The sequence below is a fragment of the Rhinopithecus roxellana genome, chromosome 12 (assembly GCF_007565055.1).
Source record: "Rhinopithecus roxellana isolate Shanxi Qingling chromosome 12, ASM756505v1, whole genome shotgun sequence".
In the NCBI taxonomy this organism is placed as follows: domain Eukaryota; kingdom Metazoa; phylum Chordata; class Mammalia; order Primates; family Cercopithecidae; genus Rhinopithecus; species Rhinopithecus roxellana.
In genome coordinates, this window is record NC_044560.1 from 88,562,308 (window position 1) to 88,589,814 (window position 27,507).

Consider the following 27,507-nt stretch of genomic DNA (forward strand, 5'->3'; position numbering starts at 1 on the left):
GCCTCCCAAAGTGCTGGGATTACAGGCTTGAGCCACCGCGCCCGGCCTTGATGTGTATTTTTTAAGCAATAATGCCTCATTAGGCTGGGTGCGGTGGCTCATGCCTGTAATCCCAGCACTTTCGGAGGCCGAGGCAGGTGGATTACGAGCTCAGGAGTTCGAGACCAGCCTGGCCAATATGGTGAAACCCCGTCTCTATTACAAATACAAAAATTAGCTGGGCATGGTAGCGTGTGCCTGTAGTCCCTGCTACTCGAGAGGTTGAGGCAGAAGAATTGCTTGAACCTGGGAGGCGGAAGTTGCAGTGAGCCAAGATCGTGCCACTGCACTCTAGCCTGGATGACAGAGCGAGACTCCGTCTCAAAAAAATAAATAAATAAAATAATGCCTCATTAATTTGGAGTAAGGCTTGGGGGGCACAGAAGACAGAATAAATGCAAAAACTAAGTCACAGGGTGTTTCAAGCTTAGGCTCTTTAACTTTCAAGCTTAGACTATTTCTCATTCATTTTAATTACCTTATTTACTGCACAGGTCAAGATGTCAAGAATACTCTATATTGTCAGGTGCCATGGTTCACGCCTGTAATCCCAGCACTTTGGGAGGCTGAGGTGGGTGGATCACCTGGGGTCAGGAGTTCAAGACCAGCCTGCCCACCATGGCAAAACCCTGTCTCTACTAAAACTACAAAACTTAGATGGGCATGGTGGCGTGTGCCTGTAGTCCCAGCTACTGGGAAGGCTGAGGCAGGAGAATCGCTTGATGCCTATAATCCCAGCACTTTGGGAGGCCAAGGCAGGAGGACTGCTTGAGGCCAGAAGTCTGAGACCAGCCTGGGCAACATAGCAAGAACCCATCATTGCAAAATAAAAATGTTTTAAATTAGCTGGGCATGGTGGCATGCACCTGTAGTCCCAGGTACTAGGGAGGCTGAAGCAGGAACACGGCTTGAGCCCAGAAGTTCGAGGCTGCAGTGAACTTTGATCAGGCCACTGCACTCCAGCCTGGGAAACAGAGCAAGATCCTGTCAATAAATAAATAAATGAATGAATAAAATACATAAATAATCTTTTTAAGAGCAGTACTATTCTATCTCTAACAATGTCAAACTATGAGAGTCAAAAATATTTTAAGGTCTGCTGTGTGCTTTCCTCAGAGGGAAGGAAACTGTAGGCATCGCACTGCAGTTTCATAAATACGTAAATAATCTTTTTTTTTTTTTTTTTGAGACAGAGTCTTGCTCTGTTGCCCAGGCTGGAGTGCAGTGGCCGGATCTCAGCTCACTGCAAGCTCCGCCTCCCGGGTTCCCGCCATTCTCCTGTCTCAGCCTCCCGAGTAGCTGGGACTACAGGCGCCCGCCACCTCGCCCGGCTAGTTTTTTTTGTATTTTTTATTAGAGACGGGGTTTCACCGTGTTAGCCAGGATGGTCTCGATCTCCTGACCTCGTGATCCGCCCGTCTCGGCCTCCCAAAGTGCTGGGATTACAGGCTTGAGCCACCGCGCCCGGCCAATAATCTTTTTAAGAGCAGTACTATTCTTTATTTTTGAGACGGAGTCTCGCTCTGTCGCCCAGGCTGCTGGAGTGCAGTGGCGCAATAGAGCAGTACTATTCCACATCTAGCAATCTCAACCTGTAAGAGTCAAAAATATTTTAAGATCTGCTGTGTGCTTTCCTCAAAAGGAAGGAAACTGCAGGCATCCCACTCCTCCCTTCCAGCAAAGGAGATCAACAGACAAAAAATACAGAATGCTTCTAGGATTTTTTTTAAGGAATAATCTAAATATAAGAAACTATTTCCTTAAAAATCCTGACATTGGAGTTCTGCTACCAAAGACACAGCCAAAGACATCTAAATAGCCAGAGTTTAAAAACACACACACACACACAAGTGTATTTGAGAACAAGAGTAAAAGCTTTTGCACACTGACAAGGTAGACTTGTTTTACAGTAGATGCCATCCATATTCGGTCTTACTAATATTATCACAATACTGTTTCTTACAAAGATATAGGCATAAGTCAAGGACTATGACTAACTAGAGTCAAAGGAAAGGTTAGACCCCAAATCTTATCCCTCAGACCAATTCATAACATAGGACTTAAATTAAACCATTCAGTCTTCTAATGTAGTGGTTCTCAACCCAGATTCTCATCAGAATCCCAGGAACTCTTTTAAAGAAATTCCCAATAACTAGGCTGTACCCTAGTCTCTAGGAGTGGGATCCAGGCATGAGTATTTTAAAGCTTCTCAGGTGATTCCAATGTGCAGCCAGACCCTGTCTCAAATTCACCACAGCACTAGAGGCAGGTAACAATTACTAGCAAATTCCTCGGCCCATCAAGCCCTCCAAGAAAGGGAGAGCTACTAGGCAACACTGGCTCTCACTGCTGCTATCCTTTCACTCCACTTAAGAATGACATAAGTTATCACTTTTGGTATAATTTTGAGACTTTCCATATGCCATGGTGATTTTTAGAGCAATATTTAATCAGGTGAATACCAGCAAAGACAGAAAATACAGAAAAAGAAATTTCCATAAGGCATGATATGAATAAATAAAGTAAGTGAAAAAACAATCTTGGGTTTAAAAGTAAAGCATGAGAATTTGAAGCCTGTGAAATTTTATTTATACAAAAGAATAAAAATAGCTATTTAAAAAGAATTGATTTAAACTTATGTTTTTCCATTTTTCCTGCTCCTTGAACATGAATCTGCTACCAACTCAGAAAGATTTAAGATAGGTAATTACTAAATAAACACTCTTTACCTCTCCTTGCAAAAAAACAGAGCCAAGTTTCCCATTTCACTTATGATAAACCAGATTATTTTCAGTTATGAATATCGGCAACTGCATGAAAAAGATGATCAGATATGTCAGCAGGAAGGTATGAGCTGTACAAAGGCATTACAAAAAAACCCCAAATAAAATAAGATAAAAACAACAAGAGAAAAACAAGAACACATAAAACAATATAAGAAAATGCCATATTTACAGCCTACATCTGAAATGTGACTTGTGTTCTACTTTCAGCATAAAACAAAACCAGAGAACATTTCTTGATGGGTATCACAGATGAAGCTGGTGCCAGCCAGTTTGGGGGGAGACATTCATTCTAAGAAGGGAGAAACGCACAGTTAGCAACTTGCTGGGATTATAACATTGTCTTGATCTTCCTGCAGTTCTGTTACTAAAAATGACATAAAGTAAGACCCAATGTCTTACAGAAATGACTTGTTTGTCACCACATTTAGAACAAACTACTCAAAGTCACAGGCACTGGGTCTGGGAGAGCAGAGGTGGATGGCCACGAACTCAGGTGAACGATGTTTATCTTTGTGAGGTCAGAGAAGGGAAGCAGGGCTCTACAGCCTGGAAGCTTCTGCACTAACGTGTCTTCTAATAGTCCTAAAGAGAGAAAAACAAAAGTCCCAACTTACTCTCAGCAGAACAGTTGTTTGACCCTAAGGGAAAAAAATATCTCATTAACAACTCTGCCAGGGGATTGCTCCATAGCTGAAGATTCTATTTCAGGCTGGGCGTGGTAGCTCACACCTGTCATCTCAGCACTCTGGGAGGCCGAGGTGGGCGGATCACGAGGTCAGGAGTTCGAGACCAGCCTGGCCAGCATAGTGAAACCCCGTCTCTACTAAAAACACAAAATATTGGCGGGACGTGGTGGTGGGCGCCTGTAATTCCTGCCTTAGGAGGCTGAGGCAGGAGAATCGCTTGAATCTGGAAGGCGGCGGTTGCAGTGAGCCAAGAAAGATCATGCCATTGCACTACAGACTGGACAACAAGAGTGAAACTCTGTCTCCAAAAAAAAAAAGATTATATTTCAGGCCAGGTGTGGTGGCTCAGGCCTATAATCCCAGCATGACTTAGTGAGGCCCAGGCGGGCAGATCACTTGAGGTCAGGAGCTCGAGACCAGCCTGGGTAACAAATTAAGACCATGTCTCTACAAAAAATATAAAAATCAGCCAGGTGTGGTGGCTCATGCCTGTGGTCCCAGCTACCTGGGAGTCTGAGGTGGGAGGATGTCTTGAGCCTGGGAGGCAGAGGATGCAGTGAGCTGAGATCGCACCATTGCACTCTGGCTTGGGCGACAGAGCCAGACCCTGTCTCACACACACACACACACACACACACACACACACACACACACAAACTAAAAAAAAAGATTGTACTCCAAATACAATGTACAATACTTCACATCTGAAAATGGTCTGCCTTCTGAGTCCATAAAGGGATTGAAACATCAATTCTGTTCTTATTAGAGCATCTGAACTCACCAGTCCAAAAAAAAAAAAAAGAGCTAGTATTAACAATTTATTATTTAATTAAAGGGAATTTTTCATCATTAAAAATGTATGTGACCGGCCAGGTGCGGTGGCTCACACACGTAATCCCAGCACTTCAGGAGGCTGAGGTGGGCGGATCACGAGGTCAGGAGTTCGAGACCAGCATGGCCAACATGGTGAAACCTCATCTCTACTGAAATACAAAAATTAGCTGGGCATGGTGGCATACACCTGTAATCCCAGCTACTCAGGAGGCTGAAGCAGGAGAATCACTTGAACCTGGTAGGCAGAGATTGCAGTGAACCAAGATTGCACCACTGCACTCCAGCCTGAGCGACAGAGCGAGACTCTGTCTCAAAAAAAAAAAAAAGTACGTGACCTCTTTCTCTCCTTAAAATACGAAACCACGAGCCAGGCACGCTAGCTCACACCTGTAATCCCAACACTTTGGGAGGCTGGGGTAGGAGGATTGCTTAAGTCCAGAAGTTCCAGACTGGGCATCATGGCGAAACCCCATATCTACAAAAAGTACAAAAATTAGCCAGGCGAGGTGGCATGGACCTGTAGCTACTCAGGAGGCCAAGCACAGGAGGTCAAGGTAACAGTGAGCTTTGATGGTGATGATACTGCACTCTAGTCTAGGCGACAGAGCAAGAAACTGTCTCTCAAAAAAAAAAGTAACACCTGAAAGTTGAAGTATTTCCAGATGGATATCCCAGACTTTAAATCAAAAGTTATGACTCCAGGTTGGGAACACTCAATCTCTGAAGACAAATACATTTTTCTAATCATCTACAAAATTGCCAGCCTCTCTGAAGTGGTCTGGCTGATACTTACAGCTCGTGGTTTTTTGTTTAACTTCAGATCAATCCTGTGACAGAAAAGATAAAAGATATTTCCATTTTAATTTACAGGAAATGGGTCCCGCAATCAGCTACTGCATAGGGCATAAGCTATAACAAAGACTATTTGGTTATGAAAAATCCACATTCTTCATTAGACTATGTCATATTTAGTTGTTTACCCAGATATTATCAAGCAAGTATTAAAAACTATGAGCACACATTTTTGCCCTAAGGCAAACTTAGATGACTCTAAAAAGAAATGTATACAGCAGCTACAAAAGCCATATAATTTTAAAACAATTCCAGAACTACATGTTAAAGAGGTTGAATTAAGAGGGCATGCTCTATGTTAATGTGTTAGTTCTGTAACTACATCACTGAAAATTACTGAGACACACGGTGATTAACAACAGGAAAGAGACTAGGAGTTTGTATTTCTGGACATGAAACGCAAAATAAATTAAATGAATTTCAATTTTTAAATATTTCCAAAGCAAAATATCAAGATCTTAAGCTATTATTCTCCTTATGAAGCAAAGCCAGAAAATCAATTTAAATATGAGTTAAAGGTTATCTATTTTAAAAGAAATTAAAATGCATAAAAGTGAAGTTTACTTAATTTTGCTTAAGTTATTAAATAAAATGTTACCTCCATCCCGTTTTTCTGTTTTTAAAAAAAACTTCCCAGCCTAACCTAATATACATACCTACAATTAAACAGATAAACTATGGGTTAGAAAGGTCTCAAAAAGGCATACTGGTGTCTACACACTAAACAACACAGCACAAACACTAATTCAAATCAAACTTACTCAAAGTCATAATCAAACATGCCAGACGGGCTGAGGGGCAGCATTTGAAAGGAAGAAAGCAATAGAAATTAATATACTAATTGAACAAATTAGTCGATTAGCCACCCTAGCAAGAATTGTAGAAACAAAATCAGCTTTAAGAATCTTAAGCAACAAAGTTTCAAACATCAAAGCACCAAAGATTTTGTGGTCAGGAGATTCCCTTCCTTCAATGGATTTCATATCAGAAGACTAGACTATGAAAGAAAAAGTTATTTCATTAGAAAACTACAGACACCTGGAGCCCTTTTATTAGCTGCCAAATTCGGAGTTAGAACTTTTAAAATATTTACTTGTATTGAAAAATATAATTAGGGCAGTAGAGAAACAGAGAAAGAAAGGTTTAGTTATATAATGAAAGGCACTTTGAAGACAGTACTAACAACTCAGCATAATATACTTTCACTAAAATAAAAAACTACAACAGAGTCTAAACTTTGAAAAAGGAAAACATTTTACAACTTTTTACTCAAGTTATATGGTTTGTTTTTGTTGTTGTTGTCATTGTTTTTTGAGATGGAGTCTTGCTCTGTCACCCAGGCTGGAGTGCAGTGACGCAATCTCGGCTCACTGCAAGCTCCGCCTCCCAGGTTCACGCCATTCTCCCTGCCTCAGCCTCCCTCAAGTTCTATGTTCTAAACATGTTCAGGGAACACCATGCTCCTTTTCTACAGCGTTCATCCTACAAGCCCAAAGTTGAATGAATAAACTTGAGTGGTGGAACCTTGTTCCAGAAAATGAAGAACAGTATTGCTCTGCCACCTAAGTAGGTGATAGCAATTAACTATCTACATCAGGGCTACAATCGAGAAACACAAAAGTCTGCAGCACCCCCTTTTCTTTAGACAGAGTTTTGCTCTTGTCACCCAGGCTGGAGTGCAAGGGCGCAATCTTGGCTCACTGTAACCTCCGCCTCCTGGGTTCAAGTGATTCTGCTGCCTCAGCCTCCCTAGTAGCTGGGATTACAGGCGCCTGCCATCAAGTCCAGCTAATTGTTGTATTTTTAGTAGAGACAGGGTTTCGTCATGTTGGCCAAGCTGGTCTTGAACTCCTGACCTCAGGTGATCCATCTGCCTTGGCCCCCCAAAGTGCTGGGATTACCGGCATGAGCCAATGCACCCAGCCTGCAGCACCCCTGTTAAAACAAGGGAAAGCTGCCATCCACAAGCACCTGAGTCTCAGGGATCTGGAGGGAGCAGTGCAGAGGAGGAGACCATTTTGTGCCATCATCACTAGCAGGCCATGGTATGGGCAGGCCTCCAAAGCAAACATTAACCTGGAGCATGACACCTGCTGCTTCGCTGGCTCCAACACCTTCCAGACTAAAACAATATGCAAATGGCTACATTTAGGTCCTAAAACAATATGCAAATGGCTATATTCTCCTCCTAGACAATGTTTACAAGAGTAAAGCTAGAAGAAAGCTTAATGTCAATATCTCTCACAAAATAGTTTCACTTTACACTCCATCCTGGGCAATACAGCAAGACCTTGTTTCAAGAAAAAAAGAATTTCATATTCCTGTAAGAAGGCAAATTCAAAAGTTATTTCCTTTTGCTTAAGTGCCATATTTATTTCCACTTTGCTTTGCTCACCACTAAATAGTGTCTGGCACACAGTAAGTACTGAAACATTTGCTGAAATAATTTATTATTGACTCATCTCACTATATGAGGTATGGCACACTGGAGGAGAAACATGTACTATACTGGGTACAAACTTAACAACGTACATACACACCATGCTCTGTCCCCACCCCAATCTGCCAGCCCTACTGAAGTATCAGTCAGCCATGGTAAGGGACTTGGAGCAGACACAATTCCTGACTAAAGATGGCAGGAGTCCGAGAGCCTTAACTGACCACTCATGTGCCATTCAGGCACACTGAATTTTGCTTCCCTAGAAAGGAAGCAAATCAGCTTCCCTCTCCTTTCTTGGGGCAGATGAGTGCCTATGGCCAAGGGAGATCAGCCAGATATTAAATCAGAGGGAACAAAAGGACAGCAATAAAAAGCAGGATTCTGCTTTCCAAACAGAAAACACTATTTGCGAAGCAGTAACTAATATCAAAGATCTTTACAACTACCACTATTTTTCTGGAAGGAGATACCTCCTAGGATAGGAAGAAGTATTACTCCTATGGAAATGTGCTAGAAACCTGCAAGAAGAAAGTGAAGTTCAGCACCTCTTTAACTCCTTTTAATCAGTCATCAGCTAATAATGTCATTAATGGAAATGAAGGAAGAACTACCTGAAATAAACAGCTACCTAGAGAGTCTATTAATCAGTAATGGAAAAAAGTACCAGAAACTTTCAAAGAGTTTCCTCCCTACTCTAGACACTATGAAATAAGAAAATAATCACTACTTTGAAATGACACTAGGCCAGGCACAGTGGCTCATGCCTGTAATCCTAGCACTTTGGGAGGCCAAGGCAGGTGGATCACCCAAGGCCAGGAGTTCACGCCAACACAGTGAAATGTGTCTCTACTAAAAATACAAAAATTAGCTGGGCACAGTGGTGCACACCTGTATTCCCAACTACTCAGGAGGCTGAGGCAGGAGAATCGTTTGAACCCAGGAAGCGGAGGTTGCAGTGAGCTGAGATCATGTCACTGCACTCCAGCCCGGGTGACAGAGCAAGACTCCGTCTCAAAAAAATAAAAATAACAATAAATGACACTGGAGTAAATTTAATAAAAGCAATACAGAGCATGACATTTAATTAACTTGACAATTAAAAACAATTTTTAAGAATGTATTTCTCTGTTATTCGTGATAAGCTAGCACGAGTCTTATTACAGTTGGTCAAATAACCTATAGCCTTTCAAAAATATATAAAGAAATAGATATGCAATTTTTGCTATTTCTTACTACAGTTATGCAATTAGGATGGTGACTTCTGGTTTGCAGAAAAATGTTAAGCAGCAGTCCTCAGTCATTATTTGAAGGAAATACTATTTCTGCAGTCTAGAAAACACCATTACCATCAACAAGAAAAACTCTTAAAATAATTGAAGAACCAGCTGATGCCAACCAAGAGGTTCAAATCAGGTAGAGTTAATTCTACGTTATCCCCAGGCACTGTCATATCCATGAAACTAACAAGTTTAATACCTTGGGTGCATGAAGGAATACACTACAGATTTGTAAACCAAATCCAGAGGCAAACTGGAGGACAGGGAATGCCACCCATTCCTTGCATTGCCCCCTTTCACCTGCTCACCATGCAGTCTTCCAGGAGAAGTAGAACAAAGGTACAGTTTCTAGACTGAGGAATCTTGCCCTGGCTTTGAAACTTCTAGGAGGCATGGAAACAGGTATGTATAGGGTCTCCATTACTCCCGGAAGGCTTGAGGCCAGCAAAACTCCTTACCCGAGAAACTGTACGTTATACTCTTTAGGTCAAGCTGCATAATTTCCAATTATCTGAGTTAACAAACCCCAGCATTATCATACAAACCCCAGGCAGAGTGAAAGCTGAAACCCTCTCTGGGTGATACCTGGCCTCTCTGTCCACTGACGTTCATTCCTATCTCATTATGTACTGCAAAAAAAACACGGTGCACCAACGTTACACGTTACCTATGAAGACACTCTCATATTTTACAGGCTTTATACTGTTCCTCCAGTATCTGAAGTCAGCATATTGCTGAGAAATACAGAAACAGAAAAATCACAATAAAAAAAAAAAAACTTGTATTTAAAGAGAAAAAAAGGCATGTCAAATCAGTTCTCTTCATCCACAAAGAAACAAGAGTAGGCAAAGATCAGGATTACCAGCAGAAGACTTTAGCCCACTTTACAGCTTCCCAAAAAGTACTAGTGGCATTTTTCAAATACTATTACACAGATTCCATTTTTACTTCTTTTTCTCTTCTAAAATTATTCCATATTCACCACATGAAACAAGGTTTTTATGGAATAAAACTATTCTACACTAGAAACAGTGAGAAGGATGCCCGGGAGTCTTCCTTGAGCATTACTCTAATGCCCACCAATTCCTCCCTTTGAGCAAATTAGCCCATTCACTCGGACCTAAGGACTTTCTTGCCATCAGCAACAGAAAGGGTCTGCAACAATCCTAAAGAGTTTTTATTCTAGGCAATTCCCTTCACAGCAATGGTCATGGGAGCTGCGGGGGGTGGGATTCCTGCCACTGACCTGTGCCGGTTTTTATTCTTTCGCTTTTTATGGCTGCTGTGGTGACTCCCTGAGGAAGTAGAGGAAGCAGCCTTCTGAGGTTTCACTCCCTGCACAGATCCATCCAGATCCTCAGGGTCCTCCTGGCTGGGCTCGTTTTCCTGATTGTGGAAGTCTGGAGAAGTGTCACTTTCCGTCCCACTTCCTGGCTCCCCTGGAGGAAATAAAACACAAGTTTCCAAATGCATCATCAGTACTCCTCAGGCAATCTGTCCATCAACATGAACACTAATAGGAAAAAACCATTCCCCATCCTCTAATTGACAGAGAAGATAAATGTTGACAGAGAAGATACACACAAAGGATCAAAGTTAGCAGAGGTCCTGAAAAAGCATGTCATCTGAAACAATGTAACCAGAGACAACACCTCTAAGGGCAGTTGGGAGACAGGAACATAGAGCCAGGATAACCTCACTGCATAAAGGTTATTTAACCACAGAATACACTAATGGGATTAATAATTATACATAAAGCATCAGAAGGACTCCAGGGGAATGAGGGATGATCTTGGAAAAAGTGCCTATAGCTGGCCCTGGTTTATTCCCCAAACCATATGGGCATCCTTTTTATCAAAAAAAAAAAAAAAAAAAAAAAAGGCCAAAGAGACAGAAGACAGCCCATTCCTGAATTACTCTTAAGTTTTCCATTTTGTTTTTGTTTGTTTAACCTTTAAGCTCTGTTGAACTTGAACCTGATAAGTCTTTTCTTTTTTTTTTTTTTTTTTTGAGATAGGGTCTCACTCTGTCACCTAGGCTGCAGTGCAGTGGCAGAATCTCCGTTCACAGTAGCCTTTACTTCCTGGGCTCAGGTGATCTTTACACCTCAGCCTCCCACGCAGCTGGGACTGCAGGTGCCCATAAGCATAAGCCCAGCTAATTTTTATATTTTTTGCAGAGACGGGGTTTCACCATGTTGCCCAGGCTGGTCTTGCACTCCTGGGCTCAAGAGATCCACCTTCCAAAGTGCTGAGATTACAGGCATGAGCCACTACACCCAGCCCTGGAAAGCTTTATTTTATTGTATTGTATTTTGAGACAAGGTCTCACTCTGTCACCCAGGCCAGAGTGCACTGGTATGAACTGGTGTGATCACAGCTCATGGCAGCCTCAAACTGCTGGGTTCAAATTATCCTCCCATTTCAGCCTCCCCAGTAGCTGGAACTACCGGCACATGCCACCACACTTGGAGAATTTTATTTGTTTTAAGATGGGGTCTCACTATGTTGCCCAGGCTGGTCTCGAACTCCTGGGCTCAAGCAATCCTCCTGCTTCAACCTCCCAAACTGCTGAGATTACAGGCATGAGCCATGCACTTTGCCAAGAATATTTTTAAAATGCAGTAATATTCAGCTGACACATGTTCTCAATTTTAAAACATCACTATAGATTATATTAAATAAATAAAAGCAAGCTCAATAACAACTTGTATAAATATATATATATTTATAGATCAGGCACAGTATCTCATGCCTGTAATCCCAGTGCTCTGGGAGGCTGAAGCAGGAGGATGGCTTGAGGCCAAGTGTTCAAGACCAGCTTGGACAACACAGCCAGACCCTCATCTCTATAAAAACAAAAATTAAAAATTAGCCAGAAATGGTGGCACATATCTGTAGTCTCAGCTATTCAGGAGGCTGAGGTGCCCATGAGTTTGAGCCTGCAGTGAGCTACGATCTTACCACTGCAATGCACTCGAGCCTGGGCAACAGAGCAAGACTCTGTCTCTTAAAAAAAAATAAAAATAAAAATGCTGCATGCAGTGGCTCATGCCTGTAATCCCAGCACTTTGGGAGGCCGAGGTGGATGGATCACCTGAGGTCAGGAGTTCAAGACCAGCCTGGTCAGCATAGCAAAACCCCATCTCTACTAACACAAAAATTAACCAGATGTTGTGGCAGGCACCTGTAGTCCCAGGTATTCAGGACTCTGAGGCAGGGAGAATTGCTTGAACCCGGGAAGTGGAGATTGCATGAGCCGAGACTGTGCCACTGCAATGTTGCTCTGGGCAACAGAGCAAGACTCCATCTCAAAAAAAAAAAAAAAAAAAAAAAGAATATAGTTATCGGTATGGTTTGGCTCTATGTCCCCACCTAAATCTCATCTCAAATTCTAATCCCCACATGTTGAGGGAGAGACCTGGTGGGAGGTGACTGGATCATGGGTTGGTTTTCCCCATGCTATTCCTGTGATAGTGAGGGAGTTCTCACAAGAACTGATGGTTTTAAAAATGTTTAGAAGCTCCTCCTTCATGTGCATTCTCTCTCCTACTGCCTTGTGAAGAAGGTGCTTGCTTCCCCTTTACCTTCCACCATGATGGTAAGTTTCCTGAGGCCTCCCCAGCCATGTAGAACTGTGGGTCAATTAAACATCTTTCCTTTATAAATTACTCAGTCTCAGCTATTTCTTTAGAGCAGTGTGAAAACAGACTAATACAGTTATATTTGCATTTCATTTATATATATATACTTGTTTTTCCTGAAAGGAATTTCTTTAAACTCTTAATAGGTGAGGATGAGTGAGGGAAGACTTTCACTCTACTCAACTGTTGAAGGATCCTAAATATATACATTACCTGGCCGAGCACAGTGGCTCATGTCTGTAATCCCAGCACTCTGGAAGACCGAGGCAGCTGGATCACCTGAGGTCAGGAGTTCAAAACCAGCCTGGCCAACATGGTGAAACCCCACCTCTACTAAAAATACAAAAAATTAGCCAGGCATGGTGGTGGGCAACTATAATCCCAGCTACTCGGGAGGCTGAGACAGGAGAATCACTTGAACCCGGGAGGTGGAGGTTGCAGTGAGCCGAGATGGCGTCATTGCACTCCAGCATGGGCAACAAAAGCAAGACTCCGTCTCAAAAAACAAAAAACAAAAAAAAAATGTGTATATATATATATATATATATATATATATATACACACACACACACACACACACATACACACACACACACACACACACACATATACACACACATTATCAATTTCTAAAACTTGCCAAAAAAGGTCATGTGGTAGCAGAACCAAGGGACCAGTTTTCTTTTTTTTGAGACAGAGTCTCGTTGTGTTGCACCCAGGCTGGAGTGCAGTGGCGCGATCTCAGCTCACTGCCATCTCCACCTTCCCAGTTCAAATGGTTCCCCTGCCTCAGCCTTCCGAGTAGCTGGGATTACAGGAACCCACCACCATGCCCAGCTCATTTTTGTCTTTTTAGCAAAGACGAGGTTTTGCCATGTTGGCCAGGCTGGTCTCAAACTCCTGACTTCAGGTGATCTGCCCGCCTCAGGCTCCCAAAGTTCTGGGATTATAGGTGTGAGCCACCACATCTGGCCCAGTTTTCTTCTTCCTATGGTCTTTACATTATAATCTGCTAGGAAGAGATTTTAAATTGAGTAGCATATGGGTACAAGAAGTAAAGGAAACAGTTCCAGAAAAGCAGGAGAGAGAAATAGCCAAATCTCAGAAATCATGAAACCCTATTTTTGAACACATTTTAGGAAAACAACAGAAAAGGAAACTCTAGAGCAAGCTTGTCCCACCAAGGACCATGGGCCACATGCAGCCCAGGACAGCTTTGAATGTGGCCCAACACAAATTTGTAAACTTTCTTAAAACATTATGAGATTTTTTTGTGATTTTTTGTTTTTAGCTCATCAGCTATAGTAAACGTTAGTATATTTTATGTGTGGCCCTAGACAATTCTTCCAATGTGGCCCAAAGAAACCAAAAGACTGGACATCCCTGCCTAGAGCTATGAAGCTATTATACAAAAAGCATACTGACCAATTCTGCCCTTCTGATGTTCAAGAAAACTGATTTCACACTAAAAAAACAACATGCTACACAAAGCTGCAGTAATCAACACTGTGTGGTACTGGCATAAACATATAAATCAAGGGACTAGAATTCAGAGTCCCAGGATGAACCCTTATATTTACAGTCAACTGATTTTCAACAAGGATGACAAGATGATTCAATGAAGAAAGAAAAGTCTTTTCAACAAATGGTGCTGGAACAACCAGATATTCACATGCAAAAGAATAAAGTTGTACCCCATCTCACACCACACAAAAAAATTAACTCAAAATGGATCACAGACACAAATTAAGAGCTAAAACTAAAAATCTCCGATGCCAGGACGGGCGCAGTGGTCACGCCTGTAATCCTAGCACTTTGGGAGGCCGAGGCAGGAGGATCACGAGGTCAGGAGTTCAAGACCAGCCTGGCCAACACAGTGAAACCTCTTCTCTCCTAAAAATAGGAGAGAACAAAAATTAGCTGGGCACGGTGGCACATGCCTGTCATCCCAGTTATTCGAGAGGCTGAGGCAAGAGAATCGCTTGAACCCAGGAGGTGGAGGTTGTGGTGAGCTGAGATCACGCCACTGCACTCCAGCCTGGGATTGAGCAAGACTCCATCTCAAAAAATAAAAATAAAAATTTAGATGCCACTGGGTTAGGCAATGGTTTCTCAGATATGACCACAAAAGCAAATGTAACAAAAGAAAAAATACATAAATTGGACTTTTTTTTAATTTTTATTTTTTTGAGATAGGTTCTTACTGTCACCCAGGCTAGAGTGCAGTGCAGTGGCACAGTCACTGCAGCCTTGACCTCCTGGGTTCAAGTGATCCTTCTCCCTCAGCTTCCTGAGTCATTGAGACTACAGGTGTGTAACATCACATCCAGCTAATTTTGTTTTGTTTTGTTTTTGGTAGAGATAGGGTCTCACTATGTTCCCTAGTTTGATCTTGAACTCCTGAGCTCAAGAGATCCTCTCACCTCGGCCTCCCAAAGTGCTGGGATTGTAAGTGTGAGCCACCTCGCCAGCTTTTTTAGGTTTTTGTTTTGTTTTGTTTTGACAAGGTCTTGGTCTGTCACTCAGACTGGAGTGTCATGGCTCACTACAGCCTCAAACTCCTGGGTTCAAGCAATCCTCCCCCCTCAGCCTCTTGAGTAGCTGGGACTACCGGCTTCCCAAAGGTATGAGCCAGCCACTGTGCTCAGCCAAAAATCTTTAGTACATAAGTGTTTGTCTTAGTCAAGCTTCTGAAAGCAGTAACTTTTGAGTATTTCCTGACAAGTACCTGGGTGCAGCTATTCTTGCAGGCAGACAGGTAAACAGCCATATACTGAATGATCAGCTAAGCCAGGGCAGGATTACAGGCTCTTGTGAAAACTAAGTCAGGGCCGGGCCTGGTGGCTCACGCCTGTAATCCCAGCACTTTGGAAGGCCAAGGCAGGTGGATCACCTGAGGTCAGGAGTTCAAGATCAGCCTGGTCAACATGGTGAGACCACATCTCTACTAATAATACAAAAATTAGATGGGCATGGTGATGCACACCTGTAATCCCAGCTATTCGGGAGGCTGAGGCAGGAGAATTGCTTGAACCTGGGAGGTGGAGGTGGCAGTGAGCCAAGATCACATCGTTGCACTCCAGCGTGGGTGACAAGAGCAAAACTCTGTCTCCAAAAAAAAAAAAAAAAAGAAAACTAAGATACCATTCCATCTCAACTCATAGGAGTGAGGTCCAGGGTGTCCCTTAACCAGTTTTGTTCCTCTACAAAAAATGTAATATAGCTCTACATTCTAGAGTAGCATTAATTAAAAAGAAGTAAGATTTAGTGGAGAGTCATAGTAAAAGAAAAATTGGCCGGGCGCGGTGGCTCAAGCCTGTAATCCCAGCACTTTGGGAGGCCGAGACGGGCGGATCACGAGGTCAGGAGATCGAGACCATCCTGGCTAACACAGTGAAACCCCGTCTCTACTAAAAAATACAAAAAAAAAAACTAGCCGGGCGAGGTGGCGGGCGCCTGTAGTCCCAGCTAATGTAGTCCCAGCTACTCGGGAGGCTGAGGCAGGAGAATGGCGTAAACCCGGGAGGCGGAGCTTGCAGTGAGCTGAGAACCGGCCACTGCACTCCAGCCCAGGCGACAGAGCGAGACTCCGTCTCAAAAAAAAAAAAGAAAAATCAAAAGGACTTGGTATAATTGATAAGGCTGGCAGAAAGGAGTCAAAGACATCTACAAAGTATTATCACAAAAAATCTGTGAAGACAAATTCTGAAGGAAATAGAACAATTCTGTTTTAGATCAAATGTTTGAGTGAATATGAGTGGAAATGTCTAGAAGGAAATGCAGGATTCAGGCCAGGCAGAGTGGCTCACACCTGTAATCCCAGCACTTTGGGAGGCCCCCAGGAAGCGGAGGTTGCAGTGAGTCAAGATCATGCCACTCGTGCCACTGCACTCCAGCCTGGGCAACAGAGCGAGACTCTGTTTCAAAAAAAAAAAAAAAGGAAATGCAGGAGTAAAGCCAGGAAAGAGGTTAAGGGCATAGCAACAAATTCAGAAATCTGTACATAGAGATAATAATTAAATAATTCTAATTCCCAAACTACTAAAATCCCTTTTCCTCATATTATTGCACCAGTGCAAAAAGAACTAGATCCAACAACGAGATATACCTTCTGAAAGAAGTAGACAGTAATACCGAGAACAGGTCATATTTCAAGGTGATGAAATACAGAGACAGAACATCCAGAACAGTTACACTGAGTCTGACTCAGAAAGATAAATGCACAAATCTATAACCCATCACTGGAAATTAGACTGTATGGTTTATGTATAAAAAATAAGATATAATTCGTTTACAAAGTAAATAGCACTATTTTCCATTTTATATTTAAGAATATACAGGTACATTCTATTTATGGGATGCGCATTTATTTAATTAATTAATTTATTTTTTGACATGGTCTCACTTTGTCACCCAGGCTAGAGCAGTGACATGATCATGGCTCACTGCAGCCTCAACTTCCTGGGCTAAAGCAATCCTCTTACCTCAGCCTCTCTAATAGCTGGGACTACAGGCACATGCCACCAAGCCTGGCTAGTTTTTTAATTTTTTGTAGAGAGAGTCTTGCTTTGTTGACTAGCCTGGTCTTGAACTTGTGGGCTCAAGCAATCCTCCCACCTCTCCATTCCAAACTGCTGGGATTACAGGTGTGAGCCACTGCACCAGGCCAAGATGAACATTTTCTAAGAATTATTAAATTGGGCACATGGAGATTTATAAGACATATTTGAAATTTTCCATAAAAGTTATTGTTTTAACTTTAATTCCCTAGGAATTTATAAGATTTATCAGGAATGAAAATATATCTTTGCCCCTTTGAGATGCTAAAGCCAATCTTCATGCGACCGAAGAGGCAAGAAGAGTAACTTCTTCCTCAAAAGGAAAAAATATGATTGCTCACACATGGTGGCTCATGCCTGTACTCCATTTTGGGAGGCTGAAGTGGGAGGATTATTTGATGCCAGGAATTATAGACTAGCCTGGGCAACATAGTGAGACCCTATCTCTTTAAAAAATTTAAAAATTAGCCAGGTGTGGTGGCGGATGCCTGTGGTCCTAGCTACTTGGGAAGCCGAGGCAGGAGGATTGCTTGAGCCTAGGAGTTTGAGGTTGCAGTGAACTATGATCATGCCACTGTACTCCAGCTTGCGCTATAGAGTGAGACCTTGTCTGGGTGGGGGAGTGGAGAAAAACATGATTAAGGATACCCTAAAAGTTTTTAAACTTCTAGGGGGAAGAGGGAAGAGCATAAGAAATGCAGTTCTCAGATACATAATTGGATGAATTAAATATAAGGGCGATGGTAGCTTAAAAATAAACTGATGAGAAACATAAAAATATAAACTTACTCTTTTCAATGAGCTGGTCTTGAACTCCTGCCAATGCACTTACTGCCTAAAAGAAAAGCCACCAGTTACTAGAAAAGTGACCACAGACCTCAGAAGAGCACTCCCAGAGGAAGGGAAAGAGAAAACACATTTCCCAACAACAGGCCAAGAAAGATTCCCCCACCACCACTACTTACAGCTGCTGAGGTAACTGAGGATTTACTGAAGAGCCGTTCAGCTTCCTTAAACTTCCGGTTCCTTCGATCATTTTTGCTATTGGAGTTTCTAAGACACACAGAAGAAACTCATCATGAGCACCAAGCTATGTCTATGGCTCAAGCTGGGGATGCCCCAGGACTCATGTTCACTACAGAAAGCCTCCATATCACTTAGATTGGCCCAAATGACCTTTATGCTGAACATAGAAAGCAATGTTTTCCAATATATGGTACATGGCCCACTGTGGGACATGAGATTTAGCTGCTTCACATGTTTTTTAAATTAATTAATTTATTTATTTATTTATTGAGAAGGAGTCTTGCACTGTTACCCACACTGGAACGCAATGGCAGAATCCCAGCTCATTGCAACCTCTGTCTCCCAGGTTGAAGCGATTCTCCTGCCTCAGCCTTCCAAGTAGCCAGGATTACAGATGCCTGCCACCATGCCTGGCAAGTTTTTTTGTATTTTCAGTAGAAACGGGGTTTTGCCACATTGGCCAGGCTGGTCTCGAACCCCTGACCTCAGGTGATTCACCCACATCCGCCTCCTAAAAATGCGGGGATTACAGGCATGAACCACCACGCCCAGTCTATTTTTTTTTTTTTTTTTTTTTTTTTTTTGAGATGGAGTCTCACCCTGTCACCCAGGCTGCAGTACAATGGGCAATCTCGGCTCACCACAACCTCCGCCTCCCAGGTTCAAGCAATTCTCCTGCCTCAGCCTCCAGAGTAGTCTGGGATTACAGGCACACACCACCACTCCCAGCTAATTTTTTCTTTTGTATCTTTAGTAGAGATGGGATTTCACCAAGTTAGCCAGGCTGGTCTTGAACTCCTGACCTCATGATCTGCCCACCTCAGCCTACCAAAGTGCTGGGATTACAGGCGTAAGCCACCGCACCTAGCCTTTTTTTTTTTTTTTTTGAGAGCGTCTCACTCTGTCTCCCAGACTGGAGTGCAGTGGCGCGATCCTGGGTCACTGCAATCTCCACCTTCTGGGTTCAAGTGATTCTCCTGCCTGAGCCTCTGAAGTAGCTGGGACTACAGGTGTACCCCACCATGCCTAATTTTTGTATTTTTAGTAGAGACAGGGTTTCACCATGTTGGCCAGGCTGGTCTCAAACTCCAGACCTCAAGTGATACACCCACCTTGGTCTTCCAAAGTGCTGGGATTACAGGTGTGAGTCACTGTGCCTGGCCACATTTTCATTTTAATATGTACCTATGTTACCTTATTTATTTATTTATATATTTTTTTGAGACAGAGTTTCGCTCTTGTTGCCCAGGCTGGACTGTAATGACGTAAGCTCGGCTCACTGCAACCTCCGCCTCCCGGGTTCAAGCGATTCTCCTGCCTCAGCCTCCCGAGTAGCTGGGATTACAGACATGCACCAACACGCCTGGCTAATTTTGTATTTTTAGTAGAGACACAGTTTCTCCATGTTGGTCAGGCTGGTCTTGAACTCCCAACCTCAGGTGATCCACCCGCCTCGGCCTCCCAAAGTGCTGGGATTACAGGCGTGAGCCACTGTGCCCGGCCAATATGTATTTATTTTAATGCTTATTATTTAAAAAGAACAGATTAGTGATATGAAGTGTCTCTTAAATAAACTAAATTCTCAAATTTAAAGAAAGAACCAGGGTTCCTTAGAGGAATGGCTGATACCAGGTCTGGGACAAAAAATGCACAAGGTAAGTATGGGACATCTTTTAGGCCAGAAAGCAATGGAGTGCTCCAAAAATAACAGGGTCATGTCGAAACGGCAAACAAGCCAGCTTGAGGAGGCTCCCTCTGACCACAGTTGGGACAAATGTGGAACAATGAAAGAAAGAGAAGTCAAAAAAGGAAGACTCTTTCTCAGAATGCCAGTAATAAAGGGAATAATAAAATTAGAGAATCACCATTTTACAACTTCCAGTGTACTAATGGATTCAGGTAAGAATCAACGGTGTATACTAAACAAAATACTGAATACAAATTTAGAGGGAGCAGTATTTTCATAACGTCTCAAAGCATAACATCCAAAATTACTTGTTAATCACAATGGGAAAAAATGAACTTTTATAGCAGATAAATCATATGGTCAAACTTAACAGCACCAAATAATAAGTCAATGTGACATTATGTGCCTCCCGATAAACGAGAGATAGATAACAAAAGATACACCAATTGCCTATGTAACATTTTTGCAAAAATGTTTAAAGGATCTTTCAGGATCCTTTTAATTAGTCATGAGTTTTGCCCTCAAAAAATCTCAGGAAACTGCGATATTCTACAAGGCAATGTCATGAATATCACCACAACCACCACGAAAAGGGTGACTCTCTTCAATCTTAAGACATAACAGCAAATGCCATGCATGAATGCTTACTGAATCCTGGATCAAAACAAATCAGCAAAGAATTTTTGGGGACAATTGAGGAAATTTTAATAAAGACTATGTATTATATACTATTAATGTAGTATTGATTTTCTAGGTATAATAACTGGTTAGGTAGGAGAAATGTCCTTATACTCAGGAGGTAATTACTGACACATTTAGGTGCAAAGTGTCAGTATATCTGCATCTAACTTTCAAACCGCTAAGTAGGAAAAAAAGGTATGGGGATAGGGAGATATAACTACAAAGGAGTGGCATGAGGAAGATCTTTGTAGTAATGGAATAGTTCATGAAGTAACTTGATTGTGGTCACATGAATCTACACACAAGATAAAGTGACACAGAACTACAGATATACATTGTACCAATGTCAATTTCCTGGCTTTGATACTGTATTAGAGTTACATAAAACACACCTATTGGGGAAAACCAGATGAAGAGTACAAGAGATCATTCTGCCAACTCCCTATGAATCTATAATTATTTCACAATTTAAAAATGTGAAATGTAAATATAGGTGTGTGCTTATATTAATATATATTATAGAGAGTAAGAGAAAGCAAATGTCACAACACATCATTTTTCTATAACTTGAAGATAATCCAAAAGTTTAGAAATTTTTTAAAAATATTACTAAGCAAGCAGTGGTACAGCTGGCACACAGGTATGGCAAAAATTGTGAGGGTCAGTTGGGCGTGGTGGCTCACCCCTTTAATTCCAACACTGAGAACCTGAGGCAGGAGGATTGCTTGAAACCAGGAGTTCCAGGCCTGCCTGGGCAACTAAGTGAGACTCCACTTCTACAAAAAAAAAAATGTTTTTAATTAGTCAGGTGCAGTATTGTGTGCCCGTAGTCCCAGCTAATTGGAAGGCTGAGGTGGGAGGATCATTTCAGCCCGGGAGTTAGAGGCTGCAGTGAACAAGATGGTGCTAACTGCACTCCAGCCTGGACGACAGCATGAGACCCTGTCTCTTAGAAAAAAGAAAAGTGGCCAGGCATGGTGGCTCACACCTATAATCCCAGCACTTTGGGAGGCCAAGGCAGCAGATCACCTGAGGTCAGGAGTTCAAGACCAGCTGGGCCAACATGGAGAAACCTCGTCTCTACTAAAAATAAAAAAATTAGCTAGGCATGGTGGCATGCGCCTGTAATCCCAGCTACTCAGGAGGAAAAAGAAAAAAAGAAAAGAAAAATACTGTGAGGGTAGAACTCATGACTGATTAAAATGTGTAAAAAATTTAATAGAGTGATGTCGTGTAAAGATATTGTCATATGCTGTATTTAAGCCTCACACAACCCTGTGCCATAGGCCCAACTTTTGCTATTTTACAGATGTGAGCTTTGTCTAAGATTATTCAGTGAGGCAGTGCCTGAGCCAGAGTCCAAGAGTTCAAGTCCAGACCACACCACCACCTTATTATTGCCTCTAGCAAACTTGCTACTAAGAGCATACAGTCCTACAAACACACACAATAGGAACACTACAGGCTTTCGACACTCACTTTTGGTTGGTCAGATACCGATCCCAGCCACGAATAATATTGCCATACATCTGAGTGTCTTCCAGGTAGCTTCCCTCAAAAGCATAGATCTGTCGCTCCAAGTTTGCCAGTGTTTCCTGAGAGATGAAAAACAAGGACACGAATAACGCCTTTTAAATGCAAACACTTAAGTCTGACCAAAATGAAATCCTGATATTAGATTTGTAAACGCAAGCTTGTCCACACTAAATCACCCTGTGGAGAGATGGATGATATGGGGAGAAACAGCCGTTTAGGACTAAGACAGTCTAGACCTTTGGGTGTGATGGACCCCTGAATGTATAAAGCACGTCCCCAGAAAAATACACACACACGTGAAATTTTGCATATACTTTAGAGGATTCACGGAAACCAGGAGTCAAGAACCCAGGCTAAAGCAGAACTTGGGCGATGTCCACTCCCACGCACAAAAGGTATCGCTACCAGGAGAGGTAAGGGTGAGCAGCCTTTCAGCGTCAACTCGCTCCCCTCCCCGCAGGCTCAGAGAGGCCGCCGGCACCGGGTTGCCAGTTGCTATGGAAACCTGGAAGGGCAGCTTCAGGTGAGAGGGGCCTCCGGGGTGCCCAAGCCGAGACGCGGGGGCAGGAAGAGCTTAGCCACCAGGGTGCATTGGGCCTAGGGTGTCTGTCACAATTCCGAATTCTCCAGAATGTGTTCTTCTCCCTCGCCTGTCACCTTCTAGACATTCCCAAACACATCACAACCCTGTCTATCAAAAGCCTCCATTCAACGGATCTACTCCTAGTACCAAAAAGAACACGCTCCCCACCATCCTCCAAAGTCCAGACGGGGTGACTCGGTCCCCCTCCCATACTAGCCTCCTTCCCCACCCCCACCCTGCAAAGATCACGGACTCGCCCGCCTCGCCCACCCCCGCGGCTCATGGACGCTCGCCCTTCCTAGCGCCCTCTCCCCGAGTCCCGAGCACCGGCACCGTCCTCCCTCCACGCCCCCTCCTGCGGCTGCCGCTGCCCCTCCCCCTCCCGCACTCCCAGCTCCCTCCTAGCTCCGGATTCCCACAGCCGGGAAGCTGAACCGCCGGCGGGCCGCAGAATGCGCACCCAGCCTCAGGCCGCCGAGCACCCAGCCCGCCGCGCCGCGCCGCGCCCCCGGAGTAACGAACGGCCTGGCGCGGCCGGGCTTGGGGCCTGGAGGCGGGGCGGGCGCGGAGCCCCATGCCGGGCAACCCCGGTCCTAGCCCCTCACCGCCAGCTCCTGCTTCCGCTTCACGAGCTCCGCCAGCTCCCGCCGGGTGTCCGGGATCTGCGGCGGCGCCGCCTTGTTGTGCATCGCCATGTTGGGCTGAGGCGGGCGGCGGCGGCGCGAGGTTGGGGGCGGTCCCTGCGCCGCCAGGGGGCGCCCCCCACACTGCGCCTGCGCGCGCGGCTTCCGGAGGCGCGTGCAGCGCCGCGCAGGGCTGCGCTGCGGCCGGGACTCTGGAAGATCCTTCTCGGAGAGCTCCAGAGATGCTCTGCCCTTTATGCCGTTTCCTGCCCCTCGGCTGGCCGCCGGCTTTACAGACGCCACGAATCGACCGTGTCCAAAGCCTAGCTCGTCCTCAGGCCTCCGAGTCTCCTGTGCGTCCCGCCTCAGTCCACTTCAGTGAATGAGTTTCACTATCCACCGAATTGCCTGCGTCAGAAACCCGGTTTTCCTCACTCTGCACCCAGAGTAAAAGGCGATCCCAGGTCAAGCCCTGTGGATTCGACTCCGGAAGAGCTCGCGAATCCATTTGCTTGTGCCTGCGCCTTTTGCCACCTTCCTAGTTCATTCAGGCCCTCCCTGTTTGGGGCTACATTATTCCAACAGCTGCTTTATTTCCACCTTTAGCCCCATTAAATCCACTATCCACAGTGGTGCCGGGATCTTCCAGAAACAAATGTTATCACTCCCCTGTTTAAAGCCTTTCAGTGGCTTCCCATTTTCCCATTGCCCTTTGGAGAAACAAGTATGTGTAGTGGTTAAGGGCACAAAACTGGAGCGAGAACTCCCTTGTTCAAAATCCTATCGCTACATCGATAAAGTGTCCCCTTTGGGTAAATAACCAAATCTCAACTCCCTCATCTGTAAAATGAAAGCAGTAATAGAATCTACTTAATACAGTTGCTGTGAGGAGTAAATCAGCTAATGTGTGTAAGGGGTTTGGCAGGTGCCAATGACTGTGCAAGTACGAATTCGCTTTTATCGTTAAGTCCAAGATGTAAACGTTGTTTTTCACTTGGCCCCTGTTGATTTCTCCCTCCTCAGCTCTCCATCTTTCACTGTTCTGCAATTTCACTATCATAAGTCTAAGTGAGATATTTTTTCTTTTTGTTTTGTTTCTTGCTTGGAAGTCTTTGGATTTCTATAATCTGTGGGTTGGTATCTTCCACCAGTTTTGGGAAATCGCAGTCATTTTTCTTCAGATGCCTGTCTTATATTCTCTCTCCTTCTGAAACTCGAACATAAGAAACCCTGCCGGGCGCGGTGGCTCAAGCCTGTAATCCCAGCACTTTGGGAGGCCGAGACGGGCGGATCACGAGGTCAGGAGATCGAGACCATCCTGACTAACACAGTGAAACCCCCTCTCTACTAAAAATACAAAAACTAGCCGGGCGAGGTGGCGGGCGCCTGTAGTCCCAGCTACTCGGGAGGCTGAGGCAGGAGAATGGCGTAAACCCGGGAGGCGGAGCTTGCAGTGAGCTGAGATCCGGCCACTGCACTCCAGTCGGGGCGACAGAGCGAGACTCCGCCTCAAAAAAAAAAAAAAAAAGAAACCTTTATTTTTAACCTACCGTCTATATTTTCCATCTTTTTGTCCCTCTGTGCTGCATTCTGAATAACTGGTTTCGTGTGCGGATCTTGTAACCTGCCATCTTGCTGAACTTCCTTACTAATTTTAGGGGGGTTTTGTATAGATTCCTTGGAATTTTTTACATAGATAATAATTACATCTGCAAATAGGGAGTTTTTTTTTTTTTCTTTCTAAGCTGACTTCTTTTTCTTTTTCTTCCTTATTGTGCAGACTTCCAGTAGTCTGTTAAATAAAAGTGATAACATTAAACATCCTTGACTTGTTCCCTGTTTTAAGAGGAATGCATGCCGGGCGTGGTGGCTCACGCCTGCAATCCCAGTACTTTGGGAGGCCGAGATGGGCAGATCACAAGGTCAGGAGATCAAGACCATCCTGGCTAACACGGTGAAACCCCGTCTCTTAAAAAAAAAAAAAAAAAAAAAAAAAAAAGCCGGGCGTGGTGGCCGGCGCCTGTAGTCCCAGCTACTCGGGAGGCTGAGGCAGGAGAATGGCGTGAACCCGGGAGGCGGAGCTTGCAGTGAGCGGAGATTGCACCACTGCATTCCAGCCTAGGGGACAGAGCGAGACAAGCTGGTGTGCTCCACCAATTCCTGGGGGCCTGAACAAATGATGACCTGCTAGAAACGCATGGGAAGCAAAGTAACTATTCACAAAACCAAATAAAAGCCTTCCAATAGAAACTAAAAAAAAAAAAAAATCATGGCTTTTATATGTGAATACACACTTGATCTTAGCCAAAAGGCGAAGAAGAGATATATATATATATATATATACACACACACACACACACACACACAAGCAAGGCCCAGAGGAGAATAAACAGCAAACGAATGAAAATTAGAAACAAAAACAAACAGGAAACCAACCCTAAATTTTTCCTACTCAATCTACCCTGGAGGCTACAGTGTTACCCAGAGCCCTCCAAAACTTGACATAAGGAATATTTTATTCCTAACACACAATTCAATATCCTTAAGTCCACCAGTATCACCAAAGATACTGCAAAATCAAGAAATTCACTCTAGGCACATGACCATTAAGTACTCCAGTGCCAGCACTATCCATGCAAAACAGTAAACATAGTGTGAAGCAATGCAAGCACAGATGTGAAATTTGGCTTCACACTAAATCCAGCTTCATATTAAAAAAGAACTGCCAAACTATGCATTTCTTTACAATATTTCTTTTTCTTATTTTTGAGACAGAATTTCGCTCTTGTCACGGAGTGCAATGGCACAATCTCAGCTCACTGTGACCAGTACCCACCATCCAAAGTTCCAAACTTTTCTTTGTATCCTTGACTTCTTCTGAGCCCTTCAGACTCTTCCAAACCCTCTCTGTTACCCAGTTCCAAAGCCGCTTCCACATCTTCAGGTATCTTTATAGCAATCCCCCACTCCTCCCATTCCAATTTCCTGTATTAGTTTGTTCTGCATTGCTGTAAAGGAATACCTGAGACTGTGTTATAAAGAGACGTATTTGGCTCATAGTTGTGCACGCTTCTAGGTGAGGGCCTCAGCAAATTTACAACCATGGACAAAAGTGAAGGGGAACCAGTGTGTCACATGGCAAGAGAGGGAGCAAAGAGAGAAGAGGAAGTTCCAGGCGCTTTTTAACAACCAGATCTTGTAGGAACTCCTTACTGTGGGGAAAGCACCAAGCCCCTCATGAGGAATCCACCCCCATAACCTAAATTCCTCCCACCAGGCCCCACCTCCAACACTGGGGACCACTTTCAACATGAGATTTGGAGGAAACAAAACATCCAAGCCATAACAAGGTAGTTTATAGTTTTCAAGGAATTGGTCCATTCATCTAAGTTAAATTAATGTGCATAGGCCGGGCATGGTGGTCCACACCTGTAATCCCAGCACTTTGGGAGGCCGAGGCGAGTGGATTGCCTGAGGTCAGGAGTTTGAGATCAGGCCAGTCAACATGGTGAAACCCTGTCTCTATTAAAAATACAAAAATTAGCAGGGCAGGGTGGTGGGCGCCTGTAATCCCAGCTACTTGGGAGGCTGAGGCAGGAGAATCGCTTGAACCCAGGAGGTGGAGGTTGCAGTGAGCTGAGATTGCACCACTGCACTTCGGCCTGGGCGACAGAGAAAAAAAAAAGGCCAGGCGGTGGTTCATGCCTGTAGTGCCTGTAATCACAACACTTTGGGAGACCGAGGCGAGCAGATCACCTGATGTCAGGAGTTCAAGACCAGCCTGGGCAACATGGTGAAACTCCGTCTCTACTAAAAATACAAAAATTAGCCGGGCGTGGTGGCACGTGCCTGTAATCCCAGCTACATGGGAAGCTAAGGCAGGAGAATCACTTGAACCTGGGAGGCAGAGGTTGCAGTGAGCCAAGATCACACCATTGCACTTCAGCCTGGGCAAAAAGAGCAAAACTCCGTTTCAAAAAAAAGAAAATGAGGCCAAGTGCGGTAGCTCATGTCTGTAATCCCAGCACTTTGGGAGGCCGAGGCGGGTGGATCACCTGAGGTCGGGAGTTCGAGACTGGCCTGGCCAACATGGAGAAATCCCGTCTCTACTAAAAATACAAAAATTAGCCAGGCATGGTGGTGCACGCCTGTAGTCCCAGCTACTCAGGAGGCTGAGGCAGAAGAATTGCTTGAACCCCGGAGGCGGAGGGTGCAGTGAGCCGAGATCGTGCCATTGCACTCTGGGCAATAAGAG

The 27,507-nt window shown here is 44.0% G+C and overlaps 1 protein-coding gene across 3 annotated transcripts; it reads right to left on the minus strand.

Annotated features, from left to right (window-relative positions):
- Window positions 1-1,879: 1,879 nt before the first annotated feature.
- Window positions 1,880-23,392, minus strand: MEAF6 (MYST/Esa1 associated factor 6). 3 transcript variants are annotated; one of them, XM_030942289.1, is made up of 7 exons: window positions 23,235-23,392; window positions 21,990-22,105; window positions 18,082-18,169; window positions 17,906-17,951; window positions 10,161-10,353; window positions 5,139-5,172; window positions 1,880-3,407 (listed from the first exon to the last, which is right to left on the minus strand). In XM_030942289.1, the coding sequence occupies exons 1-7, from the start codon at window positions 23,322-23,324 to the stop codon at window positions 3,399-3,401; spliced, it is 576 nt and encodes a 191-aa protein (XP_030798149.1). In that variant the 5' UTR covers window positions 23,325-23,392; the 3' UTR covers window positions 1,880-3,398. The 3 variants fall into 3 exon arrangements, with proteins under 3 accessions (XP_030798149.1, XP_030798151.1, XP_030798150.1); XM_030942290.1 differs by lacking the exons at window positions 1,880-3,407; window positions 5,139-5,172 and adding exons at window positions 5,826-5,853; window positions 5,959-5,988; XM_030942291.1 differs by lacking the exons at window positions 1,880-3,407; window positions 5,139-5,172 and adding an exon at window positions 5,187-5,853.
- Between the last annotated feature and the right edge of the window lie 4,115 nt (window positions 23,393-27,507).

What these genes read in the sequence shown, in the direction of transcription:
- MEAF6 (XM_030942289.1), bottom strand. Translation starts at nt 23,324, where the DNA reads ATGGCGATGCACAACAAGGCGGCGCCGCCGCAGATCCCGGACACCCGG. An exon ending in CCTCAGTTACCTCAGCAGCT is followed by an intron (nt 17,952 to 18,081) that starts GTAAGTAGTGGT and finishes CTTTTCTTTTAG; the next exon opens with GCAGTAAGTGCATTGGCAGG. An exon ending in AGACCAGCTCATTGAAAAGA is followed by an intron (nt 10,354 to 17,905) that starts GTAAGTTTATAT and finishes TATTTCCTCCAG; the next exon opens with GGGAGCCAGGAAGTGGGACG.